Below are 22671 nucleotides of genomic sequence, written 5' to 3'. Positions count from 1 at the left end.
GGTGGCTTGACTACACTGCATTAATTCACAAGTCTAATTTGTGTAGCAGAGCCAAAATTATCTTAAAAGCTCATATTATTAATCTAACATAAATGGACTAGAATGGTTTTGTGATACCTCTCATAGGATTGCAGTATTATATCATGCTATTATGTCACTGCACTGCTTTCAGAGACCAGGAACGTGACGTTGGTTCAGTTGGAGAAGGATCGGGAGGAACTACAAAACAGATACGAAGGAGTAATTCAAACGCTATCTGAAGAGCACCAGACTGAACTTAAAGAATTAGAAAAAAGACTTGAGGAGCTCTTCACTGCAGAGAAGGAGCACCTACAGCAACGCTTTGAAAATGATGTCAAGAAGTTGCAAGCACAGCTTCAAAAGGAGGTCTGATTTTGTTTTTTTTTTGGCTTTATTTCCTCTTTCCACCCTCTAAGTATTTGATAAAGCTTTGCATCGACAGTGCCAAGGAGACCGTTGTAAAAGCTGCACAGTAAAAACTTGATAATGGTCATAGCTTCTGTTGTCCATGTGTACAGTTAAACACAACCACCCAGAAGTTGTCACAGATTCTCTGTTCTTTCGAAATGGCAATCATGGATGTTAATGGTTTGATCTGGACTTGCACTTCTTATTTATACTGCCTCACTGTACAAGCCATTGAAGAATTATTATGGTTTGAATATGGTATAACTTTTTTTAATGGTGTACTAAAACCACATATTGAACAGTTGCTCTTGCCATAAGAAATTTTGTGGGGACTCATCAGACTTTGCCAGGATTAATAACATTCCATAGTTTTCAAATTATTTTTGATATTTCTTCTTCTGTCGTCTTCGTGTGTATGTCCAAATCTGCACTTCACTTCTGAATTGGTTAAACGGGCATTTAAGCAGCACTTTATACCTTCAGGATCGTAGTTTCAGAAATTGTTGATTTATTGTTTGGTCTTGATAGGACTGTTGCACAACAGGGATTCCCAATACTTGATGCAGTGAAACTAACATGGGAAATTATCTCAAATTTTCAATTTTCTTTTGAGGTCAGTAATGAGTGTCATCACATCACCACTGGGTGGAATGTCAGGTTTGTTATGTTGATGTGACTGCATTATTTTAAAACAAAAGGCATGTGGTTTGCTCTGTTTGTTGTGCATACTTTGTGTACTAAATTCCTTCTGGCTTTTTATTTTTCTCAAACTGCTTTATTAAAATCGGTCTCCAGAAAACTAAATGAAATGAAAAAGAAAGCATTGAACCCTATGCCCCGATTGTTGAGGTGTGATCTGTCCTTGAGATGTATGTTGACATAAAAATAATAATACTTTAATTTAGTATGAAATGAAAAAAGCCAAGTTAGTGCAAACTGTCTTTGATTACAGCAAGAGGTGAATAATGTTGAATTTTATCTAAGTCACCTGAGTTGGATTTTTTTCATCTTGTGATACTTTGTCACTTTTTTGAGAGACAGAAATTTGTAAACCGGCATTAGCCAAGATTTCCAGATGTAAGTGACCACATGGTCCAATGTGTGGACTTTTAATTTGCTTGACATGCCAGCATTAATAACCCTTGACTGCTTATGTTGACATTTTGAATAATAGTGAAGTTTTGAGCGAGCTTTATTAGCGAGTCAAAGTTTTTAGTCGCCCTGGGTTCCTTTTTCAAGCTCAATATTTACTTAATAAACTGTTTACCCAGTTAGGTAAAAACAATCACTGCAGATGCTGGAAACCAGATTCTGGATTAGTGGTGCTGGAAGAACACAGCAGTTCAGGCAGTATCCGAGGAGTACTGCTCCTCTGATGTTTACCCAGTTATCAGACTGGTCTTAATCTGCAGCTTGCTGTGCTGAACCACCCATTGTGAAGTTTCCTTTCTTATAACTGCTGCTAAGTAGCAGCTCAGAGTGGCAAAGGCTAAGGTCCTTCTGTCCCAAATTTAAGTTTTCCCTTGTTTTAGTAGATAGTAACAGGAAGTTATATCAAACCAGTTTGTCCCAGAAGATTATGGCAACTCCGACTTAGTTATCAGCATTTGGGGCTTTCCTTGTTTGATGTTGAAGCCCCTACCCCATATAGTGTACCAAAATTCTATAGATTCCCTTACGTTTTGTGTTTTAGAATAGATGAAATGCCATAGGAGACTTGTCTGAATCTATTCAATTGTCTTGCTACCTTTTCTGCAGCACTGATGACCTGAAGACAGGTCATAGAAACACAGGTGCAGATACTAGGAGCAAGAGTAAGCCATTTGGCTCTTTAAACCTGCTGTGCTAGTCCATACCATGATCATGGCTGCTCCTCTATCAGTGCCATATTCCCACTTTCTCTCTCTTCTTACCCCTTGATACTTTGTTGATTTCTCAAAATTTATCATCACTTCCATGAACATACTCTGACCCAGTGGTAGCGAATTCCATAGGTTGACAAGAAATGGCCGACTCTGTGTATCTTGAGACTGAGACTCTTGACTCTAGACCCTACCAACCAAAGGAAACACAACCCTGTCAGAATGTATACAACTTGGACCTTCTCATTTTTCTGAACTCTAGTGAATACAAGTCTGACCAAACCAATCTCTTGCCTTAAAGACAGCCCTATCACCACCAGTGTCAGCTTCGTGAATCTACCACCTCAAAAGACTCACTTGTCCCTACTTGCTCTTTCTGGTCTATGGATCCATTATCAATCAGTGCTAGTGTATTACACCCCCACTCCAGGTGCTGTATGCATCAATTTGTGCACTAGTCTCTTAAGTGGGACATTATCGGAACCCTTCATGAAATCTAAATACACCACATCCACAGGTTGTCCCTTATCTATTCTCCTGATTAATTCTCAATAAAAAGAAATTGCTCCAAAAGAATGGTTAAACATAATATTTATAACCCCATGCCTTTTGTCTAGTCCCATTAATGCTTCCCAAATGTTCAGTTATCATGTCTTGTAGATACAAGCATTTCTTTTCTACATCTAATAGTCTAACTGGTCTGCAACTCTCCTGTTTTCTCTTGCTCCCTTTTTAATTTAGGGTTAGATTTGCTACCCTCCAAGCTGTAGCAACTGCTTTCTAATCTGCAGAGTTTTACAAGATGACCATAGGGGACAGGAGCAGAACTGGGTTATTCAGTCTTTCGCAGTACCTCTGCCTTTCAATGAGATCATGGCTGATCTGATAATCCTTGACTCCATTAAATCAATCTTGAATATACTTAATAACACAGCTTCAATACCCCTCCTGCAATATAGAATTCCATGTATTCGCTACTTTCCTAAGACATTCCTTTTAATCTGTCATTTCTAACTACCCATCCATCCAAAATTTTCAGACAACTTCCTTTTTACACTGTAGAATACAGATTATCAGGTCCAGGAGACTCATCAGTCTTAAACTCTTTTCTATTTCTCTAGCACTATTTTTAATCCGTGCTCATTTTCTTTTAATGCTCCCTGTTAGTTCCTTGGCATTTCTGAGAACTTGTCCTCTCTTGTAAAGAGATCGAAATGTGTTCAATTCTTTGGCCATTTCTTTCCCCATTTCTGACTCTGAGGGTCTACCTTTTGTCTTTAACCTTTTTCTGGTCACACCTAAACTTTTGTCATTTTTTTTTCCCATGTAAGCTTACTCTCGGATGGTTTTCACGCTCTCTTGATCGATCTTTTGTCTCGTTTTAATGAATTCTGAACTGCTGCTTGGCTTCAGGCTTGCTACTTTGTCTGGCAGTTTTGTCTACTGTTTGAATCTAATGCTAACCCAATTTCTTTCTTTAAACTATTGTTGAGCAACCTTTCCTATTTTTGCACCAGGTAGGATTAAATGATTGTTGATCATATCTAAATTCCTCTTAAAAATTAGCCATTGTCTACGCAATGCCAGCCTTTTTACCCGACATTGCTATCCGGCACTTCATATCCTTATATAGATTCAGGGCATTCATTTGCATTTAACTCTTTATTTTCATGGTCCTCCTTCCCCAATGGACCATGCACACTCATTGTTAATTAATCTTTTCTCATTGCGCAGTAATGAATCTAGGATAGCCTGCTCTCTCGTTGCTCCTCAACATAACTGGTCTTAAAGCTCACATATACACTCCAGAAAATCCTCTGTAATGTTATTGCTAAATTGATTTGTCCCATCCATATAGAGTAGATATACTCCTGCCATACAACATGAGAGGCTTACTTACCTGAGTGACTAACCACACTAAACATGAGAGAATATCTTAACACCCAAATTTGAAATTTGTGACACTGGCTCAACTACTTTTGCATGTTCAGATGAAGTCTTATTTATGCTGAGAATTAAATAAATTGCTGTTGTATCCAAAATGTATGCAATAAATAGGATCATTTGGATAAAATAAGCCGAGCCAGCAATGTTGATGCTCAAGTGGGTTAAATGACCATCCCCTGGCTCCACATAATGTACTCTGCACACGACGCCAAACATGATTTTCTCTTTTTTTGTATTTAGATTGAAGGGGTAACCTCTAAACATGATGCTCGTAAACTGGAGCTTATTGCAACTCATTCAAAAAACCTGGAGTGTCTTCAGAAAGAATATCAACAGTCTCTAACAGGTAATCAATGCCGAATAAAATGGTATCATCCTAGTAAAGTGACCTTGTGAAAGGAATAAGTCTAATGTTGCAACAGATATAATTCCTCAATATAATACATTGCATAACTGCAAATAATTATCACAACTTGGACTTATTTTTGTTCATTGCAGAGCTTAACAGATCACATGAACTGGATCTGGAGACACTTGATGAGAGCTTTAAAGAAAGACAATCACTATTGCAGGTTAGTCAACCTTGCTACAAAAAAAAATGCTTCATAGGATTAATTCCACAATGTGAATACAGCTATTTGCATATTATTCTATGCAATGTCTGGAGTGAATGGTTAGAGAATCATTTTGGTGTTTGTTCTGTGACAAATGTTTGCATTTAAAATTAGTGCTTCAAATACAGCTCTTGAAGTTCTGCTGCACCGATCCTGGCAGATTTCATCTACATCTGCAGGATAAGGCCTTCAAACATAGAATACTACTTCAGTATTGCATTCAAGCAGAACACTGGATACAAATCAGAATTGGACTGAAGTCAGTTAAATTTGAAACAAGAATGTTATCTGTTATGGTACCTAATGTTATCTGTGGGAATAACCTTGAGCAAGAATTTACTGGAAATTGAAGCTCAAACAACCTACTGCAATTGCAAAAAAATTACACACTTTTAATCTCTTCTCATCTATTGTGTGCAATTGTTCAAAAGTAGAATTAACCATTGAAAGAAATCTGATTGCTCTTGCTACCACATTCAATGGTTTTAACTACGATAAGTGTCAAATTTGAGGTATTTCACCTTTAGTCTCATGTCCCAGTTATACTAGCCCCCTACTTAATTTCAAATACAGAACAACGATAATGGTTATCGAGTGAGAAAAGTCAAGTATTTAATGAACTTCATTGAGAACCAAACTAATTTGTGATCTGGCTTCAGAATATGGCTTTGAAAGGTGCTAGTGAACAAATAATTGACTCATTTTTCAGGGAAGGCAGGGTATGAAGTCTGACCTGCCCTATATAATTGGGACAACATCCCCTCAATTCCATTAGATGTGAACAATAAATATTACTTTTCCAGTGTTGCTGTCAATCCCAAGATCATATTTATGGTAGGGGCTAAACACAAAATGTATCCTCATAGTGATCGGTCATTGCAGAAGATCGCTCTGCCTAATTGAAGTTACCCAGTTGGTCCTTTTCTCCCCTAATACATTGCAGGGTTTTCCCCCTCTCTTTAATGTCGTCATCCAACTCCTGTTCAGAAGGTATTGAATCTGCTTCCACTAGCCTTTCTGATGCTTTCCAGACATTAACTGGTCCACAAAAATAAAAACTCCCATTTTCTTCACCTGGGTTCTTTTTACCAATTATCTTAAATCTGTATCCTCTTGTGACCAATTGTTTCTACAACTGGAAAACTACTACGTTTACTCTACTGAAACAAGATGTTGTTCTGATGTTTGCTGACAATCTACCCTGCTGCTTTGAAAGAGAAACCTCTCCACACTTCACCCCTTTAAAAGAAAATAACCTGCCCACTTCCACCATTACATTGTTCTCTACACTTTGCTCCATTCCTCGCATCGCTTTCATGAATTAATTCAGTCTAAGGCCATGACAAGCATCGACTTGTGCTGCCCAGTATTGAACACACTACTCCATCTTGGATCTGGTGTCTTGTAAATGCTAAGCAACATTTCCTTGCTTTGGGATGTTATCTCTCCATTTTTCAAGTCAAAGGTCATGGTTCTTTTTTTTTAAAAAAAAAAACCCTTTCCAAACTTATCCCACAATTTTGTAAGCTTTGTGCATGGGTCTCTGTTCTTTCACACTATCTTATAATTGTAACCCTATGTTGCTGTGTGACCATTCCAAACAAGGCAACAAGTAAGGATGCATGTAGAGTCTGAACTTTACAGTACGGAGGAAGGTCATTAGATGCCTTGACTGTACCACCTCAGAACTACCCAGCTAGCCCTCTTTCAGATATATATCCAGCTCTCTCTTTGATACCTTTGTATGGAATCCACCTCCACCTTTCCCAAAATGTGCAATCCAAATCCTAAAAATTTTCTCTCTCAGCTCTCGCTGACTATCTCTCCTTCTTGATATTATTCTGGTAAATCTCCTTTGCATGCTTTCCGGACTTAACATCCATCTTTAAATAAGGTGCCCAGAACTAATCACAATATTCTTAATGTGGTCTGATCCATGATTTGTAGGGCGTAGCATCACTTTTTGAATTACAGATGTACAGCACGGAAACAGACCCTTAAGTCCAGCTCATTCACGATGACCAGGTATCAGAAACTAATCTAGTCCCATTTGCTAGCACTTGGCCCATATCCCTCCTATTCATATACCCATCCAGATACCTTTTTAAATGTTGCAATTGTACCAGCCTTCACCACTTCCTCTGGCGGCTCATTCCATACATACACCACCCTCTGCATGAAAAGTTGCCCATTAGGTCCCTTTTTATATCTTTCCCCCCTCACCTTAAACCTACGCCCCCTAGTTCTGTACTCATCTATTTTATCCTATGCATTGCCTGTCATGATTTTATAAACCTCTGAGGTCCCTCCTCAGCTTCCAATTCTCCAAGGAAAACAGTCTCCTCATATTCCGCCTCAAATCCTCCAAACCTGGTGACATCATAAAACCATAGAAAAAAATACAGCACAGTACAGGTCCTTTGGCCCTCGATGTTGCACCGATCCAAGCCCACCTAACCTACACTAGCCCACTATCCTCCATATGCCTATCCAATGCCTGTTTAAATGCCCATAAAGAGGGAGAGTCCACCACTGCTACTGGCAGGGCATTCCATGAACTCACGACTCGCTGAGTAAAGAACCTACCCCTAACATCTGTCCTATACCTACCACCCCTTAATTTAAAGCTATGCCCCCTCATGATAGCTGACTCCATACGTGGAAAAAGGTTCTCATGGTCTAAACCCTGTCTCCCTATCTAAACCCCTAATCATCTTATACACCTCTATCAAGTCACCCCTAAACCTTCTTTTCTCCAATGAAAACAGCCCCAAGTGCCTCAGCCTTTCCTCATACGATCTTCCTACCATACCAGGCAACATCCTGGTAAACCACCTCTGCACCCGTTCCAGTGCCTCCACATCCCTCCTATAGTATGGCGACCAAAACTGCACACAATAATCCTTGAAAATCTTTTTTGAATCCTTTGTTCAAGTTTCATAACATCCTTTCTATTGGAAGGATGTTTAGAATTGCACACACTATTCCAAAAGTGGCCTATCCAAAATCCTGTACAGTTGCAACATCACCTCCCAACTCTTATATTCAATACTCTGACTAATAAAGGAAAGCATACCAAATTCTTCCTCCACTATCCTATCTACCTGCGATTCTACTTTCAAGGAGCTATGAACCTGCACTCCATAGCCTCCTTGTTCAGCAATGCTCCCTAGGACTTTACCATTAAGTGTATAAGTCCTGCTGTGATTTGCTTTCCCAAAATACAGCACCTCCCGTTTATCTGAATTAAACTCCATCTGCCACTCCTTAGCCCCTTGGCCCATCTAAGGAAGATACCATTGTAATCTGAGGTAACCTTCTTGGCTGTTCACTACACCTCCAATTTTGGTGTCATTTGCAAGCTTACTAACTATATCGCCTGTGTTGACGTCCAAATCATTTATATAAATGACGGAAAGCAGTGGACCCAACACTGATTCTTGGCACTCCACTGGTCACAGGCATCCAATCTGAAAAGCAACCTCCACACTACCTTTTTGAACCAGTTCTGTATCCAAATGGCTAGTTTTCCCTGTATTCCATGGGACCTAACTTTGCTAACCAGTCTCCCTTGGTGAATGCCTTACTGAAGTCCATATAGATCACGTCCACTGCTCTGCTCTCATCAATCCTCTGTTATTTCTTCAAAAAAAACTCAATCAAGTTCATGATGCATGATTTCCCACTTGCACAAGCCATGTGACTATCCCTAATCAGTCCTTACCTTTCCAAATACATGTAAATCCTCTCCCTCAGGATTCCCTCCAACTACTTGCCCAACACCTGACTTCAGGTTACTGGTCTATAATTCCCTAGCTTTTCCTTACCACTCTTCTTAAAAAGTTGTACCACGTTAGCCAACTGCCAATCTTCTGGCACCTCTCCTGTGACTATTGATAATACATATATTTCAGCAAGGGGCCCAGCAATCACTTCCCTAGCTTTCCACAGAGTTCTAGGGTACACCTGGTCAGGATCTGGGGATTTATCCACTTTTATGCCTTTCAAGGCATCCAGCACCACCACCTTTGTAATATGGACCTCTTTGCTAATCTAATCAAAATCTTGTTTTCAGCGCCAAATTGAAAAACTGATTGAGGAAAATGATTCTCTAAAGAAAGAAATTCAAAATAAGGAGGAAATCATCAAAGCACAAGCACAGAAGGAAAAAGTAAGTTCTGTTATATTCCAAAAGAATACTTGCTAGTTTAGGAGTGTTCTTTAGATTGTGCTATAAATAACTTAGGTTTGTATTACTTATGCTGGAGGTCTTGGAATACTTTTGACTAATTTTTTGTTTTTAAATCACCTCCGCTGTCAATGACTTGATTGTGCCTTTGTATAATAGTCTGTCTCAAAGCATTTTGGTTTTGAAGAAGCATCTGAATGAAGCTAATTCCATAGATTTGAGAGGGAATGAGAGTATAGGGCCTAGCTAGTTGAATGCACAACTACATGTGAAGTATTGTATATGATACAGTTTAAAAACACCTTAAACCAAAATTAAATGGGTTTTTTGTGAGTTAATATTTTTAATGAATTTAGCACTAATTAACTTCGACATTTGAGACAGTCAAGCATTAAAAAAAAGCCAAAGGCTGATTAAAATTTGTTTGGTTGTGCTGGTTCTCAACTTTTTGCATCTTGCATGCCACTGGCCATTTTGTCAAAATTCTGGACCCACCATGAGGAGAAACAGCCTTTATTTCAGGGAGTATATTTTTATATTTATCTGTATTGTAGTATTAATCACTAACAAATTTATGTATTTAATGGAAGCTTTCCAGTGTTTTTTAAAAAACTTTCCTATTGGACATTTGAATTTTTGCAATTAATAGCATCCCTGACTAGGCTAATATTGCATGAAATTATTTACCTTTAGTCTTATGCTCGTCATATAATTAATGTGTGCAACACATCGGTATTTATTCTGCTTGTGTAATTTGAGAATGGGGGTAAAAACAGAACAGGGGTTCAACCTCCTTGAACTTATTATGCTACTCCATGTAAACATCATGGCTGATCTGACTGCTGCCTTAACTTCTCTATCCTGCCTCTACTGTAACTGGAACATGTTCATGGATCCAACCTCCACTCCTGCCTGCAGAAAAAAGCTCAACACCAATCCCTCAAAGACATTCCTCAGCATTTCCAATGCAAATAGGAGACCCTTTATTTTTAAACTGCAACCTAGTTTGAGTCACTTGCATCATCTCAGCATCTGCTCTATCAAATTCCCTCAAACTTGTTTCAGTAAGCTCACCTGAATCTTGACTTCTGTAAATAGAGGCTTAACCTGGTTGTCACATCTTAGGAGTAAGTAAGTAAGGATTGCAGATGCTGGAGATCAGAGTCAAAAAGCGTGGTGCTGGAAAAGCACAGCTGGTCAGGTAGCATCCAAGGAGCAGGAGAGTCGATGTTTCAGACATAAGCTCTTCTCCTCAGATGTTGCCTGACTGCTTTCCCAGCACATCACGTTTGATACACCAACTCTTAAGGTAAAGCTATCATCCCAGCAACCAGCCTGGTAAGCATTTGTTGAACTGCCCCATACATCTAAATACCTCAAACTGACCAAAGCTATATGCACTAGTCTGGTTGTGGTCCCATCAATGCTCCCCACAGCTGTGGTTATACTCTCCTTTGTAATAAAGTAAATGCAACATTGGCTTTTTTAAATTTGCTATGTTAGGATCCTAACTTTCAGACTCATGTACAATGACCCCTGTCTACTGCAGTATCCTGCAATTTGTCTATTTTAAAATAGTCTGCTTTTCTACTTTTTTTCAGGCTATATGAGTAATCTTGCATTTTCTCACAATACTCAATCTGTCAAGTTTTTTGCAAACTAATTCAATCTACTTTTATTTTTGTGTAGACAGTCTTCCCCTTACATCTTGCTTTCCTGTTTCGGATCAATAGTAAATTTGGCTACAATAGAATTTTCTTTTTGGGCAAGGATACTATAGGGTTGGATGAACCACATGGCCTGTTGAAATTACTGTACTTGCTAAAACTCTACTTTTTTTTTCTCTTTGCTCCCCATATCCCTCTTCTTCTTTTGAGACCAAAAATACATCTATCCCAACAATAAATACATTAGTAAATGTAGAGTCCACATAGAGATGGGCTGGAGAATTTGAAGTATTCATAATCCTTTGGGTGAACATTTTTCTCCCTATCTCAGTCCTAAATGATGAGCACTTTACTGTGTAATGGTGACCCTTCGTTTTTAAAATCCATAAGCAGTGGAAGCCATCAGTGTTTACCCTGTCAAAAGCCACTGCAGAATTTTATATGTTTTACTCAGATTGTGAATTCCAGGCAATTTAGATCCAATTGCCTCAGCCTGTTTTCATGGGCAACTTTATTGTCCCAGGGACTGATGTGTAGTAGGCCAATCATTGATCTAGAAATAAGTCTAGCTTAGAGTGGTGCTGGAAAAGCACAGCAGTTCAGGCAGCATCCAAGGAGCAGGAAAATCGAAGTTTCAGCAAAAGCCCTTCATCAGGAATATTGCCCGAAATGTCGGTTTTCCTGCTCCTCGGATGCTGCCTGAACTGCTGTGCTTTTCCAGCACCACTCTAATCTAGAATTTGGTTTCCAGCATCTGCAGTCATTGTTTTTACCTATAGATATAAGTCTGTCAACCTAAAAATGACCCCAAGTATCTCTCTCTCCTGTTATTTAGCCAGTATTCTAAATGCTAGTCTCTATTCTAGAAACTTAGGTCAGTATGTCCAAGGTGGGTTGATAGATTTATAGATATTAATGACATCAAGATTTATAGGGTAAGCATGGTAAAATCATTTTGAGGCAGTTGATCAGCCATGATCTATCAAATGGCAGAGCAGGTATGAATAGCTTACTCCTATGTTTGTTTACCCAACATGAAAGCTTATTCCCTTGTATCATTATCTTTGTGACACTTAATCTAACGTCTTGATTGATATGGAAGGGCTCGTAGAATTGACTTTTATTTCTGCTGAGTTCTAATTAGTTCTGAGAGAGACCGAAAGGAAATATGAGGTGGGGGTGGGAGGGATGATGTATTAACCACCGAGGTTATGAACAATTACTTTCAAGCTTCAATTCCCCACCCTCAACTTTGACCAGGACTGTCCTTTCATCTGTCTCCACTATTCACTCCTCATTGGACACAGTTTTGGCCTGCTGTTATATTTCATTGAGGACTGGTATAACATCAGCCTATCTCAATTTCGCAATGTTTTTGTTCTCTCCCTAACCTGTTTTCTCCATGAATTAGGAGAAAGTGAGGACTGCAGATGCTGGAGGTCAGAGTCAAAATGTGACACTGGAAAAGCGCAGCAGGTCACGGAGCATCCAAGAAGAGTCAACATTTCAGGCATCAGTCCTTCATCCCTGATGGGCTTATGTCCGAAATGTTGACCCTCCTATTTGGATGCTGCCTGACCTCCCTATGAATTAGCTATACTTGTTTTGCTTGAGTGCAGACTTAACATAATCGTCCAGCTTGCAAATTATGAATTCCAGTGAATTTAGATCCAGCTGCCTCGACGTGTCTTTATGGGCAACTTTATTGTCCCAGGGAGTGATTTGTAGTGGACAAATCATTAATATAGATTTAAGTCTGTCATCCTAAAAATGACCCCAAATCACCCAAAGGGTGATGCCACTATCTGGTGCACTGTCGTTTACCACCAGTAAAATTTCCAACTCTTTGTACTACCTTCCCACTACTATGACTCTTCTCCCTGGACATTTTCTCTCCATGACTGACCAACAACCAAGTTTTCTCAACTACGAAAAGCCACCTTCTATCTCTTTAGACCTGCTATGGTTTTAGACTGCCTCACTGAATTGATAATCTCATGTCAACCTTTTCTCCTTGTCTGGACTATTAAGCTAATATCTATGACTTACCCAGTGTTTTTCATCTGTTTTCAATGCTTGGCTCTAACTCTGTTGTGGCTTGGACCTTTTCATTTTTGGGTTAAATAGGACCCAGATGACCAATTGGCTGGTTCAATGTGACAAAATTAAATCATTAACCAGAGAACAGGGTTTATCACAGATGAGAGCTGGAGGGCAAGCAGGAGTGGCAATCCAGTCCATTGAATACACATATACTCTTTGCCATTTAAGAAAATCATCGCTGATTTGATTGGAGTTTTAACTCCTTTTCCTGCTCCTGCAAATAACCCTTGACTCTACTTTTAGATCATGTATAACTAAGGCTGCTCCCTATCTTATGCACTTATTCATATATTTAAAATAATTGAGGCTGTCCAGTTGATCATTGTTCATTTTGATTTAGTTTGTCTCCTGGAAATCTACTTATCTTTTTTTTTTCTGATTTAGCACCAGCACCATCACCATAACCACCATACCATGTGCATGCTCAGTGAAAGTCAAGTACTGTAGATACCTGAAATCTAAAATCTAACCTGGTGTGGATATGGTTTCAGAATAAAAGGCAAACTATTTGGAACTGCTGGAGAAACTCCAATGTGGCCACATCTGAGAGTTGACATTTAAGTTTAACTGAAATATTAACACTTGTTTTGTCTTAGACACTGCTACTTCTACTGAGTTTCTCTAGTGCTTTGCTTTGAGCTTCCTTGTGCAGTAACATTTTTTTGAGGGACTTTTATCAAATGCTTTTTCGAACTCAGAACATATTACATCTGCTGTCAACCCTTTATCCACTCTGCTTGTACAGCCTTGCACAGCATTAAAATCTATTCAATAAGACTCAACTTCACCAATATCATTTTGAATTTGACTGATCATGTATCAAGTGATTCACATTTCCAGTTAAGGTGCTAAAAGATATAGCTGGATGTCAGCAAACTGGATCCTTTTTGTCAATTTAGTTTTTATTTCACCTTTTAATGTTTTAGACTTCCACTTTTGACTAAGCTTTGGCCATCACCCCTTTGATTCTGTATCAGTGATGACACATTCGTGAGGAAGAGCTCATGCCCCAAACATCAGTTCTCCTGTTCCTTGGATGTTGCCTGACCTGTGCTTTTGCAGCACCACACTTTTCGACTCTTGCTTTGTGATGGCCTTATGAAGTGTCATGGGACATTTTCTGCTAAAGGCTGTGTACAAAAATGTGGAACTGCTGGTGTTGGACTGGGGTAGAGAATGTCAGAAGTTACGTGACACCAGGTTATAGTACAACGGTGGTTTATATTAAGTCACAAGCTTTCAGTTCACCTGACAAAGGGGTTAGGCTCCAAAAACTTGATTTCAAATAAACCTGTTGGACTATATTACTGGTGTTGTCTAACTTCTGACTGTATACAAATAGGTGTTGAATCCCATATGTTGTATTTACGTAGTCTGCAAGCAATGGTGTAGAGAAACGACTGATGTATATTTCAAAAGATATTTTGCAAACTTTAATGAGGAAAGATGTAATAAAAGGAAATCTCATTTTGTCTATCCAATTATTTTCAAAATCTAAATTCCTTCTACATTCCACTTATCTCCAGCTGTGGTATAACAGAATTCTCTGAACAAATTAGAACATCCCTTTTAGTGTTTTAAGTTTGCCGATTAAAACTGAGGGGGATGCCTAGAGACACTGTAGCCAAGTGCACGGCAGGTGAATCTACTGTGGTTAAGTGTGAAGTTTCCATTTGGGCTTGGAAGAATGGAGGTGAAAGGGAGTATTTCTTGAATGGAAGGAGAGTGAAGAGTTCATGTCCAAAGATGATATAATGGATGCAGATTCTCTGGTGTGGGGGTGGGTTTGACTATTTCTGAACCAGCAGATACGGTCTCGAAAAAGGCAAACTTTTTAGGACTGAGATGAAGAGGAATGTCAATCAGGGTGGTGCATCTTTGGAATTTTGTAACCCAGAGAGCTGTGGAACCTCAGTCATTAAGTTCAAGATGGAGATTTCTAGTCACTAATGATATCTGGAAATGACTTGGAAATATAACATTGATAGGGTAATCAGCCATTATCTACAATAGGACAGCAAGTTCAAAAAGTTGAGTGGTCTAGTCCTGTTCTGGTCCTAACACAACAAGCTAGTAGAAGCAATATTGACTTGAATGCATCATGCCATTGAAAGCCTCTCTCTTTTCTTTATTAATAGAAAATTGACCCCTTGAGTCTATACCTGCAGCAAGAACTGGACAGTTTAAAGGCAGTACTGGAAATAAAAAATGAGAAGATACATAATCAAGAGAAAAAGCTGATGCAGATGGAAAAGCTGGTATGTAAATTTCAAGGGACTGGAATCCAGCATAGAATTGACCAGTATTTAGCGTAAGCTCTGATTTCGTCCATTGGAGTTGGTTAATGACTCATTATAATCATAAGTAACTTGTTATAGTTGTATTTTTGAAATGGATATCCAAATAATGAAGTTAAATAAAATAACCCAAACTCTTCCTGTTTGATTTTATTCTCAAAGCAAAAGTTAAATCCAAGTTTAGTTCTTTTGTTCTATCCTTCAGCTATTTATGTATTCATTTCTTAAATATTGACAGTCACTCTAATCTGTCTTTATTGGACAGGATGTGGACAAGCTCAATATTTGTTGCTTATCTGTAATTACCCTGGAATTAAGTCGCTTGCTAGACCACTACATTAGCAATTACATTAGTGTGGATTGGAGTCGTAGGTAGACCAAATTTCCTTAAGTGGCATTCATGAAGTTGATGGGTTTTTATGGCAATTGGGACTGGTTATGTAATTTCCATTCGGATAGTTTTAGGGAATTAGTGCAATTTGAATGTCGTCATCTGACACGCTTGGATTGGAATCCATGATCCGGAACTTTAGCCTGTGGCTGTTGATTACTTGTCCTGATATTACCACTACATCTCAGCCTCTTGTTAATCTGATGTTAATGTTCTTCATGTTCTGCATCATGACTAATTGTACTCCTTCAAATCTAGGATGGTTACAGTAGTGATCTGAAAGTTAGGAAGAAAAGAGTAGTTACTTTAATGTGAAAATTATATTTTTTTCAAAGATGGAGAAACATACTGTGTTAGATGAAAAGCTTAAAATTGTGATGCAAGAAAATGAAGACTTAAAAGCTCGAATGGATAAACACATTGCTGTGTCTCGGTAAGTGAATTAATATTTAGTCTATTAATGCAATCGCTGAGCAGTCGCATTTTTTTGTTCTGTTTGCATATGATACTAACTTGCAAAATTGAATGTTAAAAATGCAAGTTCTAATATTAATGATCAGCTGTTGTTTGAACTTGTCAGTGTCCACACTGAATGCTGCAAGCTGGCAAGAATAATTCTCAGTAGATGGATGTTAAAGCAGCAGAAATGAGTGGATCCTCATCCTTCATGGTGACTTAAAGGAGATCGAAGAATTTGAGTTTTAAGTTGAATGTGAAAGGCATGAATGTATAGAGAGACTTGGTATTGAGTATTGTAAAACTTTTGCTTTGCCGCATGACTGAAAGAGTTGCAGGTAGGTAGGATAGTGAAGGAGGAGTTTGGTATGCTTTCCTTTATTGGTCAGAGTATTGAGTACAGGAGCTGGGGGGTCATGTTGCGGCTGCCCAGGACATTAGTTGGGCCACTTTTGGAATATTGTGTGCAGTTCTGGTCTCCTTCCTATTGGAAAGATGTTGTGAAACTTGAAAGGGTTCAGAAAAGATTTATAAGGATTTTGCCAGGGTTGGAGGATTTGAGCTATGGGGACAGACTGAATAGGCTGGGGCTATTTTCCCTGGAGCATTAGAGGCTGAGGGGTGACCTTATACAGGTTTATGAAATCATGAGGGACATGGATAGGACAAATAGGCAAAGTCTTTTCCCTGGAGTCATAGATTTAGGGTGAGAGGGGAAAGATATAAAAGGGACCAATAGGGCAATGCTTTCTCACACAGGGTGTTGTGTGTGTGGAATGAGCTGCTAGAGGAAGTGGTGGAGGCTAGTACAGTTGCAACATTTAAAAGGCATCTGGATGGGTATATGACTAGGAAGGGTTTAGAGGGATATGGGCCAGGTGCTGGCAATGGGACTAGATGAGGTTGGGGTATCTGGTCGGCAGGAATGAGTTGGACTGAGGGGTCTGTTTCCATGCTGTACATCTATGACTGGAAAATCTTCAATTTTTGTAATGGTTATGCATTTGGATAATATGGCAAAATGGTATACCAATGATTAATCAATGGGCTGATTCTCTCTCAAATTGGATTTTAACCATTGTGCAAGTGTGCTGTTGAGGAAATCTCATCACCGGTTTGCACATGCCATCTATATGCATCATCCCGTTTCAAATAAACTCCAAGAATGCAGGATGCATCTGTTAAGTGCAGAACATGGTAAATAGGCTTATCCTGATTTTCTGTTCTATCACTTGTCTGCCAAATTTTCAGCAGGTCCATTTTGTAACCTTTGTATTCTCATGCTAACTTTCTTTCCTCCCTCTCTATTGTAAGCAGATTTAATTACAAAATATTTGGCTCTTCAAGCAAGTCATTGACATTCATTGTAAAAGTTGCAGTTTCATTATTTATGCACATGGTATTTCCTTAGCTAGTTTGCCAGCTTAGAAATGACCCATCTAACTAAATTCTTTGTTAGCTAATCCTTGATCAAGCTCATTTACTGCACTTGGTGCAATGAGCCATTTGTGTAATGTAGTCAATTAATGGAACATAGGACTGTTGGTGACATCAAGCAGCACCACCTCAGTAATATTTGCTCATTAATGCTTTAGTTTGGGTTCCACAAGGGCTGCACGTTACATTCTGACCTCATTACAGCTTTTGATCGAACATGGACAAAGGAGCTGAAATGCAAAGTGAGGTGAGAGTGACAGCCCTTGAGATCAAAGTCACATTGGATGAAGTATGGAATTGAAGAGATCTAGCAAAACTAGAAGCATTGGGAATTTGAGGGTGTAGCTCTCAGGTTGGAGTCCTACTTGGCATACAAGATGGTTGCGAACTGGAGTGGAGATGACTCACGACCAACAGTCAGTGTTTAGCACAATTTTCAAAGCCTCTGTTAGTGAAGCAGTCCGTGTCCAAATGCAGCAAACCTGGGCAATGTCCAGGCTTGGGCTGAAAAGTAATAGATAATATTCATGCCACCCAAATGCTAGAACATGATCATCTCCAACAAGAGATGATTTATCCCTCTCCCATTAATTTCAATGGCATTACCATCACTGAATTTCCCCCACTATCGACATCTCAGGGTTACCATTGATCAGAAAATGAACTGGACTCTATACATAAATATACTGAGTAAAAGTTCAGGTCCGAGGCTGGGAATACTTTAGCAAGTAACTCACGACCTGACACACTCAAACCTGTCCACCATCTACAAAGCACAAAGGGTGTAATGGAATACTCCCCTCTTGCCTGAATGGGTGCAGCTCCAAAAACACTCAAGCTTGACACCATCAGGACAAAGCAGCCCACTTGATTGGCACTGAATTCACCAGGATTCATTTTCTTCAACGATGCTTAACAGCAGCAGTGTAAATCATCAACAAAAGATTGTGGACATTCTCAAAGCTGCTTGTAAGACACTGTTCCTTCAGGGTCATTGGGACAAAATCCTGGAACTTCCTCCCTAATAAAACTTTGTGAGTCTTCCTAAAATACTTAGATTACAGTGGTTCAAGAAGGCAATTCACCAGCTTGAGGGTAATTTGTGATGGCTGCTGCTGGCTGAGCCAACATTTATTGTCCATGTCCCATGAGTGAAATAAATTTGTAGTGGTAAACTGCTGTTCAAGTACGGGGAGGTAGTTTTATGCCATGTTTACAACGAGGTTTTTAAAGGCTGTTGTATGCTTCTCAATTATTGTGTTTTGTACACATCTCCAGTTTTTCTGTAATTTTTAAGAATAATCTTGTAAAATTCTGTCAATAGTCTGAGTGCATTGGTTGCATATGTATTATTAGTTATTGTTGGACCAAAGGGTCTGTTTCCATGTTGTATGACTCTATTGTGAAGATTTTGCCAAAGTGATATTCCAAGCTACGTATGCTGCTTATATAGTAAATTCTTCTGATTTCTTATGTCACTAACTATGGAGATATACTGACAGACGGGGCCATTGAATTAATTTGCATTGGTTTTATCTCCCTGATCAGCAAAAGTTTGTTTTTAAATCAAAATGCATTTTCATGTTTTATTTTTGCAGGCAACTCTCGACTGAACAGGTTGTTTTACAAGAATCACTACAGAAAGAATCAAAAGTGAACAAGCGCTTATCTATGGAAAATGAAGAACTTCTGTGGAAGCTACATAACGGTGATGTTCTTGGTCTTAAGAAGTTGTCACCAACATCCCCTTTATCCTTTCAGCCTTCCAAAGCTCCAGTGTCATCCTCATCTAGCCCTACATCATCACCAAGGTGACACTTCCAAATGAATAACACTCAAAATGACTTTTTGAGATCACTGGCTATAATGACAAACAAAGGGCTACTGGATGTTGACCATGACATACAAACTATTGTCCTATTATATGGGTTGAGAATTGGAAAAATATTTCTTCCTTTGAGTGTTTCTAATTGTATATGAGACTCTGTATATAGAATATGTTGCACAACAGCACTTAATTAACACAGCAAGAATCTTGCTTTTGCCTTTTTGCCTATTACAAGTAAACTCAGGGCAAGTAGATTATATTTGACAAATTTTGAGTTTTCCTCATTGATTTGTGAATAGGATTTTTATTTTGTGAATGGAGTGTTTAAAATCAAACTGAAGTATTGGGGTTGCCTTCACTATTCGCAAGCAAATTGCTGCAAGAATCTTTTCCCAGAAAATAGAATGAGGACTAACGTTGCTGTCTGAAGTTGCACAACATATGGCATAAACTAAGTAGGCCAAATCTATCTAAATATTCTCATGTCCATGCTTTGTTCAATGTGTCGGAGGATGTCTGTGCAGAATTTGGTCCTTGATTAGTGTTAGATTTATGCAGGTGCCTGTATCTATAAATTTTTGATCTTCGCAAGCTGAGAAAATGTAGTGCCATGGAGATAACTTTTTTTATCTTAAGAACACTCAATATGTTGTCAATCTAAGCACTTGAGCAAAATGAAAGTTTTGCATTTAAATAGTAGTGCAAGTGGAGCACTTGTATCCCAAGACCACAGAGCTCATATTTGCTTATGCTATGGGAAAAATTTGGATTTTCTTTAGCATTATGAGGGAATCTGTCTGCTTGACCACAAAGTAAATATTCCATTTTTTTGAAGTGTTCAGATGGTCCTTCAGTTGCTTTTGAATATTTTTCTGCAAAGATATATGCTAGTTATGAAGAAGATTACAAGTCTAAATATTCATTTGGTCACAAGTTCTTGGCTTCAGTTACAATTGTATGAACTTGTCATTTTTACAATGTGAAAATCTGTTGGACAGTGACTGCCCTGAAAACTATTATGAAATTTTGAGAGCATGTTTATATCATTACTTTATTAATGCTCATGTTGCTATATACTTGCACCTTTAGTGTCTGTGTTTTGGCCCTCTATTTCACACCCTTGTAATACTCCGCTGTTGAGAAAGGGAAGCAAAACGTAACTTGTCAAATTCTGATAACAGTTGAACTGATTTCTGTAGCAATCTGGGTGACCTGTCTTTATTGTCCTTTTATCTTTTCCCATTCACCAATATTCTCAGTGGCATCTGAACTTAGACTGACATGCAAATCCCAGATGCCTTTGTAACTCTGCCACAAAACCAAGGCAATGTAATCTTATTTGCACTTAATTTCTTTTAACATCTGATAACCTGGAGTTTCATAACAGATTGTATCCTGTTATTCTGATGGATTAATCTTAAGATCTGTTTATAAGAGCAATTTGACTTGTGCAATTTACTGAACATTGATTGTGATCCTGGCAGCTCAGTGGTTTGTGAATGTGGATCACAGAAGCTTGTACACCTTTATCTTTGTCTATTGTGACACCAGTGAAGAAATCTTGACCAAATGAGTCCTTCATCACTTTTTATTTAAAATAATTTTGTCCCTAGAGCGTAATTCGGTGTTTAGACTTGAGGTTTTTCAATTATGTTGCATTCCAAACCAGCCCAGCTGAAGCTGGTTCAAATAGTATCAAAATTTATTTTTGGTTTCATGTCCATCTTTGCTAGAGTGATGCATTTGTCAATAGACCCCTCTGTTGTACAGCCACATGTTGCTACTGCTGATGAATATATTTTGTTACCATTGCAAATTGATGCTTGCTCCCATTTTGTTTTATCAGCTATGTTATGGCACACTGTTCACACTTTCAGTATAGCCATAGGTTCTCCTTTTAAAAAAAGCAAATGGACATAGCAAATGTTCATGTAAGCTATCAAACTTGGCATTCATGATATAATATGCTACAGTTTCTCAGGATATCCTTGGTGAAAATGAGTTTTTAAAAATAAGACAGCTTTAAATTATCTGTCATGGTGTAGTTTCTTCCACTGGATCCAATGCTCAATGAAACAGTCAACTTTAAGTTCTGTATTGAAAATTTAATTTCATCTATAAACAGTTAAGCAGAAGAGTTGAGAACTACATCAGGCAATTGGATTTGAGCATGGTTTGGAAGCTTACTTTCTATGCAATTTTACACCGTTGCCCAATGGAAATGCTGATGTGAAATTTGCAATACTAAAATCAACTTTTAAATGAAAACATTTCCTATTATCCTGTTGGTTCTAAAAGGCCATAACCCAATCTTTCTTTGACAAACTTATTGAGACTGTCAAGTCTGATTTAGTCAAATTATTGCAGATGTGTCTCAATGTTTATCCTTGGCCCAACCAGTTTAAACTTTGAGGTTTTTTAATTGCACGTTCACTGAGCTACAAAACAAAGTATGAGGTTTCTTTAAGCTTGCTAGAAGTTTGAAAACTAATGGTTCCTGAGCAGCTCATTCTGCAGTTACTTTAGTGCAGAGTATTTGTTTAAACTGATTTCCGCATGTTGGAGTCTCAATTACCTTGTTTAACTGAGGTTCCAATTTTTGGAAGAATGTTGCATTATTTGATAAAATTAGCAACTCTTTTTTTTTCCCTCAATGGCTAGTTTCCATATTGTTATGATCGTTATACCGTTCTAGGTATTTGCAACATTTTAACAACTAAGTTACCCATAGAAGATCATTTCTAACTTTTGTAGTTAATATCCAAATTATATAAAACCTCTACCCTTAATCAATGAGTTTGTTATATTATAGGAAGGCATTTTGATACAATTAGTGCAACTAGATGAAAAATTATTCATGTATATCTTTAGAAGTTTATAGTAAAGTTTGTCAAGTTAATTGAAACGTTGTGCAACACAGCTTGTAAACGTTTTCATTTACTGTTGTGTGCTTTGTCTGTTAGTGATCATTCTTTTTAAATTTAATGCATTGTCAATATATTTATCATATTGCTTCCTTGTTGAATAAAGTAATTGTTTTCTCTATCAAACATTGTGCTTTGATTTCTTGAAGTGTAAGCTGTCTCCATGTCCCTCTGCTCTGCTATGTCATTGACTTTTGGTTGCTTTTAAAAGACTTTCGGAATTTGTGTATCTTGAAATTATGGTGAGCTGCATTTTTATTTTAACCAACATCAGATTACCACTTTAGAGATTGGGAATACAGGCATTAGAACTAAATAGGACTATTTGTAGCTTTTTAAATCTTGATCTAGTCCAATCAGTGAGTTTTCTACCCCTTTTTAAAAAAAGGAACAATGATGGCTTAGACTGCAGAATAACAAAGTTGAGATTAACAGAAACGTATAAACAAATCTACCAAAATCAAATGAAGCTATCATGTTCACCAGTCCCCGAAAGACCTCTATTCTGCTGGTGGATTCCATTGCTC

The 22671-nt window shown here is 38.2% G+C and overlaps 1 protein-coding gene across 2 annotated transcripts in view; it reads left to right on the top strand.

Moving 5' to 3' along the window:
- The window catches only part of mtus1b (microtubule associated tumor suppressor 1b), a 215666-nt gene extending 193377 nt beyond the window's left edge, over nt 1-22289 (top strand). For both annotated transcript variants that reach the window (XM_087988505.1, XM_043689999.2), the window contains exons 9-15: nt 173-387; nt 4479-4584; nt 4737-4810; nt 8928-9023; nt 14950-15069; nt 15835-15932; nt 18991-22289. In XM_087988505.1, the coding sequence (XP_087844631.1) occupies nt 173-387; nt 4479-4584; nt 4737-4810; nt 8928-9023; nt 14950-15069; nt 15835-15932; nt 18991-19207 (926 nt within the window). In that variant the 3' untranslated portion in view covers nt 19208-22289. The remainder of the gene's footprint in view (nt 1-172; nt 388-4478; nt 4585-4736; nt 4811-8927; nt 9024-14949; nt 15070-15834; nt 15933-18990) is intronic.
- The last annotated feature ends 382 nt before the right edge of the window (nt 22290-22671 follow it).

The sequence above is a fragment of the Chiloscyllium plagiosum genome, unplaced genomic scaffold, assembly GCF_037043375.1.
Source record: "Chiloscyllium plagiosum isolate Xiang-an unplaced genomic scaffold, Cpla_swu_hap1 HiC_scaffold_1, whole genome shotgun sequence".
NCBI lineage: Eukaryota > Metazoa > Chordata > Chondrichthyes > Orectolobiformes > Hemiscylliidae > Chiloscyllium > Chiloscyllium plagiosum.
Note: the sequence above shows the minus strand (reverse complement) of the source record. Positions and strands in the feature narration are given on the sequence as shown.